This window comes from Bombina bombina, chromosome 10, assembly GCF_027579735.1.
Source record: "Bombina bombina isolate aBomBom1 chromosome 10, aBomBom1.pri, whole genome shotgun sequence".
Lineage (NCBI taxonomy): Eukaryota > Metazoa > Chordata > Amphibia > Anura > Bombinatoridae > Bombina > Bombina bombina.
In genome coordinates, this window is record NC_069508.1 from 163,627,396 (window position 1) to 163,642,125 (window position 14,730).

Genomic DNA, 14,730 nt, shown 5'->3' on the forward strand with positions numbered 1-14,730 from the left:
ACTACACACATTCTACATTTAGTACACACACACACTACACACACATAAACACACTACATGTAATGCACACACATTCTACATGTACCACACACTCACAATACATGCACTTCATACACTACACACACATTTTACATGTACTACACACACACACACTACATGCACTAGATACACACAAATTCTACATGTATTACACACACGCTACACACAATCTACATGTATTACACACACACTACACTCATTCTACATGTACTACACACACACTACACACATAAACACACTACATGTACTACACACACACTACACACATAAACACACTACATGTACTACACACACACACATGTTCTACATGTACCACACACAATACATGTACTTCATACACTACACACACATTCTACATGTACTACATACACACACACACTACATGCACTAGATACACACAAATTCTACATGTACTACACACACACACACTACACACATAAACACACTACACGTACTACACACACACGTTCTACATGCACCACACACACACACACACTCTACATGTACTATACACACACACTCTACATGTACTATACACACACACGCTACATGCACTACACACACACATTCATTCTACATGCACTACACACACACTCTACATGTACTACACACACACATTCATTCTACATGCACTACACACACACTCTACATGTACTACACACACACTCTACATGTACTACACACACACATTCATTCTACATGCACTACACACACACTCTACATGTACTACACACCCACATTCATTCTACATGCACTACACACACACTCTACATGTACTACACACACACATTCATTCTACATGTACTACACACACACTCTACATGTACTACACACCCACATTCATTCTACATGCACTACACACACACTCTACATGTACTGCACACACACATTCTACATGTACTGCACACACACATTCTACATGTACTACACACACACACATTCTACATGTACTGCACACACACATTCTACATGTACTACACTACACACAAACACACTACATGTACCACACACTCATGTACTACACACACACACACACACATTATACATGTACTACACACACACACATTCATTCTACATGTACTACACACACACATTCATTCTACATGCACTACACACACACTCTACATGTACTACACACACATTCTACATGTACTGCACACACACATTCTACATGTACTACACACACACATTCTACATGTACTGCACACACACATTCTACATGTACTGCACACACACATTCTACATGTACTACACACACACATTCTACATGTACTACACACACACACATTCTACATGTACTGCACACACACATTCTACATGTACTGCACACACACATTCTACATGTACTACACTACACACAAACACACTACATATACCACACACTCATGTACTACACACACACACACATTATACATGCACTACACACACACATTCTACATGTACTACACACACATTCATTCTACATGCACTACACACACATTCTACATGTACTGCACACACACTCTACATGTACTACACACACATTCTACATGTACTGCACACACACATTCTACATGTACTACACACACACATTCTACATGTACTGCACACACACATTCTACATGTACTGCACACACACATTCTACATGTACTACACACACACATTCTACATGTACTGCACACACACATTCTACATGTACTGCACACACACATTCTACATGTACTACACACACACATTCTACATGTACTGCACACACACATTCTACATGTACTGCACACACACATTCTACATGCACTGCACACACACACACACACACACATTCTACATGTACTACACTACACACATAAAAACACTACATGTACCACACACTCATTCTACATGTACTACACACACACACATTCTACATGTACTACACACACACACACATTCTACATGCACTATACACACACATTCTACATGCACTACATACACACATTCTACATGTACTACACACACACACACACATTCTACATGTACTACACACACACACATTCTACATGTACTACACACACATTCTACATGTACTACACACACACACACACACATTCTACATGTACTACACACACACATTCTACATGTACTACACACACACACACACACTACATGTACTACAAACACACGTTCTACATGTACTTCAAACACTACACATACATTCTACATGTACTACACACACACACACACTACATGCACAAGGCACACACACTACATGCACACACAAACATTCTACAAGTACTACACACACATTCTACATGTACTACACACACATTCTACATGTACTACATACACACACATTCCATATGCACTACACAAACATTCTACAAGTACTACACACACATTCTACATGTACTACACACACATATTCTACAAGTACTACACACACATATTCTACAAGTACTACACACACATATTCTACAAGTACTACACACACATTCTACAAGTACTACACACACACACATTCTACAAGTACTACACACACACATTCTACAAGTACTACACACACATTCTACAAGTACTACACACATACACATTCTACATGTACTATACACACATTCCACATGGACTACATACAAACTACATACAGTACACACACACACACATTCTACATGTACTACATACACATGAACTGCATATCCATACACACTGTGGGTAGCACATAATGAATACGTTTATGTGTCAGTTTTCAGTCCCACAGCCCATCTCTCTAATAACTTACAGTTCACAATCTTCACCATAGCTAAAAGGTTTGCATTAAGGACAAAAACAAGCGGATCAGAGCCTCCGTCCTCCAGCTGCTGCATTACGCACATCTGAGATGGACGCTCTTCTACAGCATAATCTGAGGAAAGACAAATGAAAGTGTTCAGTACCACTATGCATAGCAAGATAGCCTTCAGGTCTGGGCATAGAGTGCTGTTATTGCATTCTCTCTGTGGATCTCTATATATCCACAGGAGTAAACAGAGTGGGTCAAGTAACCAAAAATGTAAAGTACCACAATGACAGCAACATTTTATATACAGATTATTAACCCTTAAAACGGTTGAGAGACTTTCTGCTCAAAGCTTGTACCAAACTTGTAAATATAAATTTTTCTAGACTTTCTACACTTGAAATTTTTTCCAAAAGTTTAGAAAGATGGGGAGCAGAGTTAGGTTCTTAGTAAATCTCGCCATGGGGTCTGCTCCAGTACATTAGACATAGCATTAGATGCAGCATTAGACATTGCTTTAGACCAGTGTTTTTCAACCAGTGTGCCGTGGCACACTAGTGTGCCGTGAGAGATCCTCAGGTGTGCCGCGGCAGACTGACAACAGTGCGGGGGTGTTTGTGAATGAATGTCAATATGTCATGTATAGTTTGTAGGAGGCATGGCATGACAGCACAGTACAGTGTGTGTGTATGTATGTGTATATATATATATATATATATATATATATATATATATATCCTGTATTAGGCTACAATGTGTGATTTTGTCAAATTTTGGGATGGTGGTGTGCCACAGGATTTTTTTAATGTAAAAAAGTGTGCCATGGCAAAAAAAAGGTTGCAAATCACTGCTTTAGACGTTGTATTAGACATTACATTTCCTTAGACAAGCCACAGAAGTGATGAACAGGCTTTAGTGGGGTTTTCAAATTCAAGGTCATTTCAATATATAAGAAAACCTGATGATTTTCACAAGGATTGTGTTCCCCCCCCCATTAAAATATATGTAATTAAAACAGACAGGATTCTAACTTATCAGACAATTTATTGAACTCAGCTGCCTGACCAAAAGGAAGACCATCCTGGCTTGTGAACAACTTATCTTTGCTGTCTACATCACCAACACTGATTCACAAAGTTGCGGTGTTTCATTATTACAGTACACACATATATTTTACTTGTGGGTAGGTGTGCAAACACCGCTACAAAAACACGGAAAAAAACTATAACAGAGCAAGCTGGTGAGATTTTAACACTATCATTAAAAATAACCCAAAAGCTGTATCCAGCTTCTTCCAGGTTCTGAAGACAAAACTGAACCACAGATTTGTATTCCTCAGACATGGCCATATACAATATACCCTGTAAGATAGAAACTATATTGTTTGCCCAAGAGTTAAATCTGTAGCCATACACTTTTAAACAACATAACAAGCCACCAAATGCATTGGGAGGCTTCTGGGTTTAACCGGAAACAGTTTTCCTAAACTATATGGATTTAATCCTTGGTTACTACCCTGACTTATGCACTAGACGGGCAGTGGCTCTATATGAGTGCAAGTTACCTCTTCCCTATGAAATGTGTAAAATCGTTAACTTAGTCTCACAGGAAAATAACACGTTCCCACTGTCCTGTAAGCTTAAACTTGTAACCAGTTTATCTGATGCCCAGACTTTGAGACCCAAGGCCCTGCAAACCTGCCAAAAGGGGAGCTAAACCCTTCTCTGGACAACGCAGAACAGTCACGTATCACACGTTTACTAAGATTTTCAGGAATGTTTGGAATAAAAAGAATCAGGCTGAGTTATTTCCAACGGATTCAAATTAAACATTCCCAGTACAAAAAGTGTTCACTGTATACTTCCTGCTAAGTGAGAGAATGTTTATATATCCCTGAGCCGGCATCCTGCGACAAATTGTTATCTCTTACAATATGATCATGAGATTTAATCAAGTTGTGAGTTTGCCCCTCTAATAAATATTTGAATCAGCAAGTAAGGTATATAGCACAGTTGCAACATCTTCAGTATTGATATTTTATTTTAGCCCAGCATCTCCATGCCAACCCACGGGATTGGGTTCAAAATACTCACACACCTCCTTTCACTCCAGTAGAAATCAGGATGGGAGGAAGACCGTCCTCTGGAATAAGATTCATTGCGCTGCCAACTTGCGTTACGCTCCCACAGAATCCAGATGTGTTCTCCGCCTAGAAAATAAACAACAGCAATGGTTATAAGAAGAAGAAATGTGAGGTTATGAGTGACTGTGGCCATTATTATTCCCAATATTGTGGCACAAACCACAATCTCAGTATCAGTAAGGTTTCTGTTCCTCAAGTCATAGAAAGTTAACAGCAGCAGCCAACTAGATCACACTAATACCTGACCATAGGGGGCATTGTATTCAGGTAAGAAAAAGTCACAAGGGAAATCATTTAAAGTAAGAGTCTAGTGAAATAGTGTTATTTTGCCGACTAGAATGTCCCAGAGTAACAGCACGGACATTAGAAGTTTGTATTATGGAAATGGTTATCTTTAAAGGGACAGAATTTTAAACAAATTTCCAATTTACTATTATCATCAAATTTGCTTTGTTCTCTTGGTATTCTTTGTTAAAAGCTAAACCTAGGTAGGCTCAAACTGATTTATAAGCCGTTGAAGGCCGCCTCTTATCTCAGTGACAGATTTTCACAGTCAGACAGCGCTAGTTCATGTGTGCCATATAGGTAACATTGTGCTCACTCCAGTGGAGTCATTTAGGAGTCAGCACTGATTGGCTAAAATGCATGTCTGTCAAACGCACTGAGACAAGGGGTAGTCGACATAAAATTAGATATGAAGTAATAACAAAGGTAAAAAGTGTATTAATATAACTGTGCTGGTTATGCAAAACTGTGGAATGGGTAATAAAAGGATTAACTATCTTTTTAAACAATAAAAATGGTCAAGTAGACTGTCCCTTCAAAACGTCTGCCCTGTGTGTGTAGTATCCATGCACAATGGTCAAAGTTTGTACATGGCACTTGACTGACTGGCATACAGGGAGGTAATCATTTTGGCAAATAAAACAGACATCAGAAAAGTATTTTTAATGCAAAGTGGGATTTTTTCTTTATTTCTTTAAGGCAATCTGGTCAGCATAATACTGGTATTTATTAGACTGCCCCTACAAATATATATTAAACAGACTTTCAGTAACACACTGATAATGATAGTGGCATCTGCTAATTTAGCACAGACAGTATCTCTCTGCTCCTATGATAGGTGAATAGATCTCTCACAATCCGTTTAGGTCTGGAGAGGAACAAACTATTAGAAATGTGATATTTCTTTAAAAATCTGCTAGACACCAAAATCCCCAAGTTAGGTTTGTTGCTAGATAAAAAAGGCAGGGTATTGGGTCAAACAGGAGGATCTGCTTACCTCTGAGGTTGGTGAGCAGCTGGGAGAAGATTTGCTTGCATCTTGTGACATTGTTAATGTCCCTGCTGCTGGAGCTCCACTTGCTTTACTGGCATCAGCTGCTTCTCCGTTTGGTAAGATTCCATCAGCAAACCAAACTCTCCTTTGCTCCCGACATTGAGACACTTCAGAAAGAACATAAGTAAAAGCTACATTAATTATGTTGCCTGTAACAGTATGAGAACATCTCAAAACATACATAGGGCATATAAACAAGGACATATATAGCGCATTTCCCAGTACACAAGTAACAAGATCTAGCAGACAACTCTACACTAACCATACAGGACATATATAGCGCATTTCCCAGTAAACAAGTAACAAGATCTAGCAGACAACTCTATACTAACCATACAGGACATATATAGCGCATTTCCCAGTAGACAAGTAACAAGATATAGCAGACAACTCTATACTAACCATACAGGACATATATAGCGCATTTCCCAGTAGACAAGTAACAAGATCTAGCAGACAACTCTATACTAACCATACAGGACATATATAGCGCATTTCCCAGTAAACAACAGGATATAGGAGAGAACACTAACCATACAGGACATATATAGTGCATTTCCCAGTAAACAACAGGATATAGGAGAGAACACTAACCATACAGGACATATATAGCGCATTTCCCAGTACACAAGTAACAAGATCTAGCAGACAACTCTACACTAACCATACAGGACATATATAGCGCATTTCCCAGTAGACAAGTAACAAGATCTAGCAGACAACTCTATACTAACCATACAGGACATATATAGCGCATTTCCCAGTAGACAAGTAACAAGATCTAGCAGACAACTCTACACTAACCATACAGGACATATATAGCGCATTTCCCAGTAGACAAGTAACAAGATATAGCAGACAACTCTACACTAACCATACAGGACATATATAGCGCATTTCCCAGTAGACAAGTAACAAGATATAGCAGACAACTCTACACTAACCATACAGGACATATATAGCGCATTTCCCAGTAAACAAGTAACAAGATCTAGCAGACAACTCTATACTAACCATACAGGACATATATAGCGCATTTCCCAGTAAACAAGTAACAAGATCTAGCAGACAACTCTATACTAACCATACAGGACATATATAGCGCATTTCCCAGTAGACAAGTAACAAGATATAGCAGACAACTCTATACTAACCATACAGGACATATATAGCGCATTTCCCAGTAGACAAGTAACAAGATCTAGCAGACAACTCTATACTAACCATACAGGACATATATAGCGCATTTCCCAGTAAACAACAGGATATAGGAGAGAACACTAACCATACAGGACATATATAGTGCATTTCCCAGTAAACAACAGGATATAGGAGAGAACACTAACCATACAGGACATATATAGCGCATTTCCCAGTAAACAACAGGATATAGGAGAGAACACTAACCATACAGGACATATATAGCGCATTTCCCAGTAAACAACAGGATATAGGAGAGAACACTAACCATACAGGACATATATAGCGCATTTCCCAGTAAACAACAGGATATAGGAGAGAACACTAACCATACAGGACATATATAGCGCATTTCCCAGTAAACAACAGGATATAGGAGAGAACACTAACCATACAGGACATATATAGCGCATTTCCCAGTAAACAACAGGATATAGGAGAGAACACTAACCATACAGGACATATATAGCGCATTTCCCAGTAAACAACAGGATATAGGAGAGAACACTAACCATACAGGACATATATAGCGCATTTCCCAGTAAACAACAGGATATAGGAGAGAACACTAACCATACAGGACACACACAAACAATACAACACACACTACAGTAGACCAAATAAAAACAAACACAAGAAAATACTCAAAGAACAAAAACACACACTGCACAATCACCAGATTAAAAATAAATAAGTCTGTGGGTCCAGATAATATTCATCCAAGGGTTCTAAGGAAACTCCAATCCCTTATAACTACTTCATTAGCTGATTAATTTAATCAGTCACTGCTAACAGGAGTTGTTCCAGAAGACTCTTAACTTTAGGCCAATACGTTTGACCTCAATTACAAGGAAATTAATATAAACTCTTTTAAAGGAAAGACTTGTCTCTTACCTTCAGACATACAACTTAGAAGACAAAGGACAACAAGGCTTCACTGCTATGAAATCATGTTAGATTAATCCGATATCTTTGACCATGTAACTAAATTAATAGACCAGGTAGGAACCGTAGATGTGGCATATCAAGACTTTAGCAAAGCATTTGACGGCCAACAAATTTATTCATAAAATGCATTGCCTTGGAGTAGATGCTAAGATTGTTAACAGAGTACATTTAAATGAGGGATCAGCTACTAGTGGTGTTCCCCAGGAGTTAGTTCTTAGGCCGGCTTTGTTTAACATGTTTATCAGTGATAATGGTAGTGGGCTCCAGGGAAATGGTGTGCTTGTTTATTGATGATACAAAAATAAGTAACAGAGTTGATGTTCCAGGAGGGGTGGATCAAATAAGCAGTGATATTAAAATACTGGAGGACTGGGCAAATAAATGGGAATGAAAATGTAATAATACCAAGAGCAAAATTAAGCATTTAGGATCCAAAAACCTAAAGGCCAATTACAGTCTCAATGGTACATAACGGACTGTAACTAAACAGAAATATGGACTTGGGAATTATTATTTTAGATGATTTGAAAATCTGTAAAGAATGCAGCCGTGTAGCCGGTAAGGTCAGTAGAATACCTGGTTACATTGGGAGAGATATTAGTAGCAGAAATGGCAAGGTTCTTATGCCACTTTACAAATCACTAGATAGGCCTCATCAGGAATACTGTGTACAGTTCTGGAGACCAATTATCCAGAATGAAATAAATAAACTAGAAAATGTACAAAGGAGGCTAACAAATTGTACACAGTCTAAAATATAAAACTTACAAAGAAAGATTCCGACCTAAATATGTATAGTTTAGAGGAGAGAAGGGAAAAGGGAAAGAGGTGATATGATAGAAACCTACAAATATATGAAGGGACTTAAAGGGACATTATACACTCATTTTTTCTTTGCATAAATGTTTTGTAGATTATCTATTTATAAAGCCCATAAAGTTGTTTTTTGTTTTTTTTTTAAATGTGTAGTTTTGCTTATTTTTAAATAACATTGCTCTGATTTTCAGACTCCTAACCAAGCCCCAAAGTTTTATGAGAATACCGTCAGCTACTTACTCCAGCTTGCTCCCGTTTGTGTAAAGGGTCTTTTCATATGCATAAGAAGGGAGGGGGGGGAGTGTCTTATTTCCCATTTGCAGTGGGCTTTCCAGCTACCTTTTCAACAGAGCTAAACTGAGAGCTTCTAAGTAAGTTTTTAAACAGTTTTATACTGGATTTTTATATCAGTATCTGTGCATCTTATTCTTTATAGTAGTGTCTATTACATGCAGTTATACGAAAATTAGTGTATACTGTCCCTTTAATAAAGTGGAGCTGAAAGCATTTTCCACAAAAAAATAACCACCAAAAAAAGGGGTCACAATTTTAAGTTAGAGGGAAGCAGATTCCGGAGAAATATGAGGAAGCATTTTTATAACAGAAACGGTGGTGGATTCATGGAATAAACTTCCATTAGAGGTTGTAAACACAGACTGTAAAATAATTAAGAAACAGCTGGGACATGCATAAGGCTATCCTAAGAAATAAGTAATGTAATATAATATGGGTAGACTTGACAGGTTTGTTTGGTACTTATCTACCGTCAAATTCTATATTTCTGTGCAAGATGGGGGAAAAAAAAAATAATGAACCCTGAAAACAATTTGCAACTCATATTAGATATTTTACGTATTCACGCTCTGTATGCTCTTGGGATATTGATTTTAAACAAAAAGTCAAATTAAGGTCACATTTCAGGGTGGTGATGACAGAACTGTAAAAGAATAATGCAAAAGTCCTAACATCCAGGAAAAGTATGCGACTAGCAGGAAGGCAAAGTGACACACCTCTGAGAATGCTGGAATGCAAGGAATCTGGGCATGTTACAAGGAATGGCATATACTTTATAAGATCTCAAAGAGGCAGAAAAATACAACCATGATCTGATTTGTAAATTGTCCACTTGCCGCTGCAGTGAGAGGTCAGCAATGCTAAATACTGCTGCTGCTCATATAGGACTAGATTACAAGTGGCGCGCGCTAACTCTAGCTGTAACAAGTTAAAAGTAAATGCGTTCATTGAGCGCAATCGAATTTAACGCACATTAACCACTCTGGTTAACTGTTAGGAGAGACAAAAAAAGTTTTTTAACAGTACTTTTACACTCATATTAACACAGTCTGATAAAAATATTAAAAGAAAATTGCATTAAAAATTTATAAGGGCTCAAAGATAGATGGTATAAGGTGTTAGAAAAAAAGGGCTGCGACGGGCATAACAGAGATACATACATACACATTTCTAAATATATCTATGTATGTATATATATATATATATATATATATACACACAGTACATGTGTTTACATATGTATTCATATGTGTGTGTATATAAGCATTTACAGACATATATACACATATAAACACATGAAACATTTTTTCACATTCCAGTGTTCTTCACATAGGGGAATATGTTCTAAGCAGTTTAAAAACAAAATTTATTTTTACCTGATAAATGTAATTTTTCTTGACACGATGAGTCCACGGATCATCTAATTACTATTGGGAATATCACTCCTGCCCAGCAGGAGGCGGCAAAGAGCACCACAGCAAAGCTGTTAAATATCACCTCCCTTCCCTCCAACCCCAGTCATTCGACCGAAGCAAAGGAGAGAAAGGAAGCAACAAGGCGCAGAGGTGTCTGAAGTTTATAATATACCAACAACCTGTCTAAAGAACAGGGGGGGGGGGGGGCGTGGACTCATCGTGTCAAGAAATAAATACATTTATCAGGTAAGCATAATAAATTAGCATAATAAATTTTCTTTTCTTTCTAATGACACGATGAGTCCACGGATCATCTAATTACTATTGGGAATCAATACCCAAGCTAGAGTACACAGATGATAAGGGAGGGACAAGACAGGGAACCTAAACGGAAGGCACCACTGCTTGAAGAACCTTTCTCCCAAAAGCGGCCTCAGCTGAGGCAAAAGTTTTAAATTTATAGAATTTTGAAAAAGTGTGAAGAGAGGACCAAGTTGCAGCCTTGCAAATTTGTTCCACAGAAGCTTCATTTTTGAATGCTCAAGAAGAGGAAACAGCTCTTGTAGAATGAGCCGTAACTCTCTCAGGAGGCTGCTGTCCAGCAGTTTCATAGGCAAAGCGAATGATACTCTTCAGCCACAAAGAAAGAGAAGTAGCCGTACCTTTCTGACCCTTACGTTTCCCAGAGAATACTACAAACAGAGCAGAAGACTGACAAAAATCCTTAGTCGCCTGTAAATAGAATTTTAATGCACGCACCACGTCCAGGTTGTGCAAGAGTCGTTCCTTTTGAGAAGAAGGATTAGGACACAAGGAAGGAACAACAATCTCCTGATTAATGTTCCAGTCTGAAACTACTTTAGGGAGGAACCCTAAATTAGTACGCAAAACCACCTTATCCCAATGAAAAATAAGGTAAGGAGACTCATACTGTAATGCTTGGATAGAATTAAGCGTTCAATCTCCAAGCAGTCAGCTTCAGAGAAACTAGATTTGGATGAGGACGGGCCCTTGAAGAAGGTCCTTCCTCAACGGAAGTCTCCAAGGTGGAAGAGATGACATGTCCACCAAGTCTGCATACCAAATCCTGCGAGGCCACGCCAGTGCAATGAGGATCACCGACGCCCTTTCCTGCTTGATTCGAGCAATGACCCGAGGAAGCAGAGCAAACGGAGGAAATAGGTATGCGAGACTGAAATTCCAAGGTACCGCCAGGGCGTCTATCAGTACCGCCTGAGGGTCCCTTGACCTCGAACCGTACCTCGGGAGCTTGGCATTCTGCCGCGATGCCATGAGATCCAGATCCGGCTGTCCCCATTTGAGAATCATGCTGGAAAACACTTCCGGATGGAGTTCCCACTCTCCCTGGTGAAAGGTCTGCCTGCTCAGGAAATCCGCTTCCCAGTTGTCCACTCCTGGGATGTGGATCGCCGACAGATAGCAATTGTGGGTCTCCGCCCATTGAATGATCTTGGCTACCTCTGTCAAGGCCAAGGAACTCCGAGTTCCTTCCTGATGATTGATGTAAGCCACTTAAGTTATGTTGTCCGACTGGAACCTGATGAACTGGGCAGAGGCTAACTGAGGCCAGGTTAGAAGAGCATTGAAGATTGCTCTCAGCTCCAGAATGTTTATGGGTAGAACAGACTCCGACCGAGTCCATGTTCCCTGAGCCTTTAGAGAGCCGCAGACTGCTCCCCATACCAGAAGGCTGGCATCTGTTGTCACAATCAACCAAGAGGGACTGCGGAAGCAGGTTCCTTGGGAGAGATGACGATAAGACAACCACCAAAGAAGAGACGCCCTTGTCTCCTGCTCCAGCTGTAATCACGGAGACAGATCCGCATAATCTCCGTTCCACTGACTGAGCATGCTTAACTGCAGAGGTCTGAGGTGGAAACAAGCGAATGGGATGATGTCCATTGTCCCTACCATCAGACCGATTACCTCCATGCACTGAGCCACTGATGACCGCGGAGAGGACTGAACCGCTAGGCAAGAATCGAAAATCTTTGATTTCCTGACTTCTGTCAGAAAAATCTTCATTGATACGGAATCTATTATGGTTCCCAAGAAAATTACCCTTGTATTTGGAACTAAGGAACTCTTCTCCAAATTTACCTTCCATCCGTGAGATTGCAGGAAAGATAACAACATTTCCGTGTGGGATCTTGCTTGTTGAAAGGATGGCGCCTGAACCAGAATGTCGTCCAGATAAGGCACCACTGCAATGCCCCGCAATCGGAGCAACGCCAACAGAGATCCCACAACCTTTGAAAAAATTCTGGGAGCTGTGGGAAGGCCGAATGGAAGAGCCACAAACTTGAAGTGTTCGTCTAGAAATGCAAACCTTAGAAACTTATGATGGTCACTGTGGATGGGGACATGCACGTACGCGTCCTTTAAATCCACAGTTTTCATAAATTGACCCTCTTGGACCAAAGGAAGAATGGAACAAATAGTTTCCATCTTGAAGGACGGCACTCTGAGGAATTTGTTTAGACTTTTGAGATCTAAAATTGGTCTGAAGGTTCCCTCCTTTTTGGGAACCACAAACAGATTGGAATAAAACCCCAGACCCCATTCCTGTATCGGAACAGGAACTATCACTCCCAGGTCGGAGAGGTCCCGAACACAGTGTAAGAATGCCTCTCTTTTTGTCTGGACTACAGATAATCTTGAAAGCAGAAACCTGCCCCTGGGAGGAAATGTCTTGAACTCTAGTTTGTATCCCTTGGACACGATGTCCACCGCCCAGGGATCCTAAACATCTCAAACCTAAGCCTGAGTGAAGAAGGAAAGTCTGCCCTCCACAAGATCCAGTCCCGGATCGGGGGCAGACCCTTCATGCTGCTTTTGATTCAATAGCAGGCTTCTTGGATTGTTTTCCCTTGTTCCAAGACTGATTGGGCTTCCAGGAAGGCTTGGATTGCTCCTGCTTGGAAGAGGGCGTGGAAGGATTTCCCTTGAAATTTCAAAAGGAACGAAAATTACTCTTGATGTCCCTTTTGTTTGTTTCTACTATCCTGAGGGAGGAAATGTCCCTTTCCCGTAATGTCAGAAATTATTTCCATCAAACCCGATTCAAACAAGGTCTTTCTGTTGTAAGGAATCGCCAAAAGTTTAGACTTAAATGACACATCTGCAGATCAAGACTTTAACCATAAGGCTCTGCGGGCCAGGATGGCAGAACCATAAATCTTAGCTCCCAGCTTAATGACCTGAAGGGAAGCATCCGTGATAAAGGAGTTGGACAATTTAAGGGCCTTTATCCTGGATTTCTTCAAGGGGAGTGTCTGTCCGAATAGAATCAGACAATGCATCAAACCAGTATGCTGCCGCACTAGTGACAGTAGCAATACAAACCGCAGGTTGCCATTGCAAACCCTGGTGTACATGCATCTTCTTGAGCAACCCCTCTAACTTCTTATCCATAGGATCCTTAAAGGAACAACTATCCTCTATGGGAATAGTTGTTCTCTTGGATAGCGTGGAAATTGCTCCTTCCACTTTGGGTACCGTGACTGATCCGGTCATTAGAAAGAAAACATAATTTATGTAAGAACTTACCTGATAAATTCATTTCTTTCATATTAGCAAGAGTCCATGAGCTAGTGACGTATGGGATATACATTCCTACCAGGAGGGGCAAAGTTTCCCAAACCTTAAAATGCCTATAAATACACCCCTCACCACACCCACAATTCGGTTTAACGAATAGCCAAGAAGTGGGGTGATAAGAAAAAAGTGCGAAAGCATATAAAATAAGGAATTGGAATAATTGTGCTTTATACAAAAAAATCATAA

General features: G+C 39.8%; 1 protein-coding gene across 3 annotated transcripts in view; it reads right to left on the reverse strand.

Annotated features, from left to right (window-relative positions):
- Positions 1 to 14,730, reverse strand: part of ZFYVE9 (zinc finger FYVE-type containing 9) — a 227,687-nt gene that overhangs the window by 84,588 nt on the left and 128,369 nt on the right. For all 3 annotated transcript variants that reach the window (XM_053693478.1, XM_053693477.1, XM_053693479.1), the window contains exons 6-8: positions 6,194 to 6,357; positions 4,866 to 4,977; positions 2,772 to 2,894 (exon numbers count right to left, since the gene is read on the reverse strand). In XM_053693478.1, the coding sequence (XP_053549453.1) occupies positions 2,772 to 2,894; positions 4,866 to 4,977; positions 6,194 to 6,357 (399 nt within the window). The remainder of the gene's footprint in view (positions 1 to 2,771; positions 2,895 to 4,865; positions 4,978 to 6,193; positions 6,358 to 14,730) is intronic.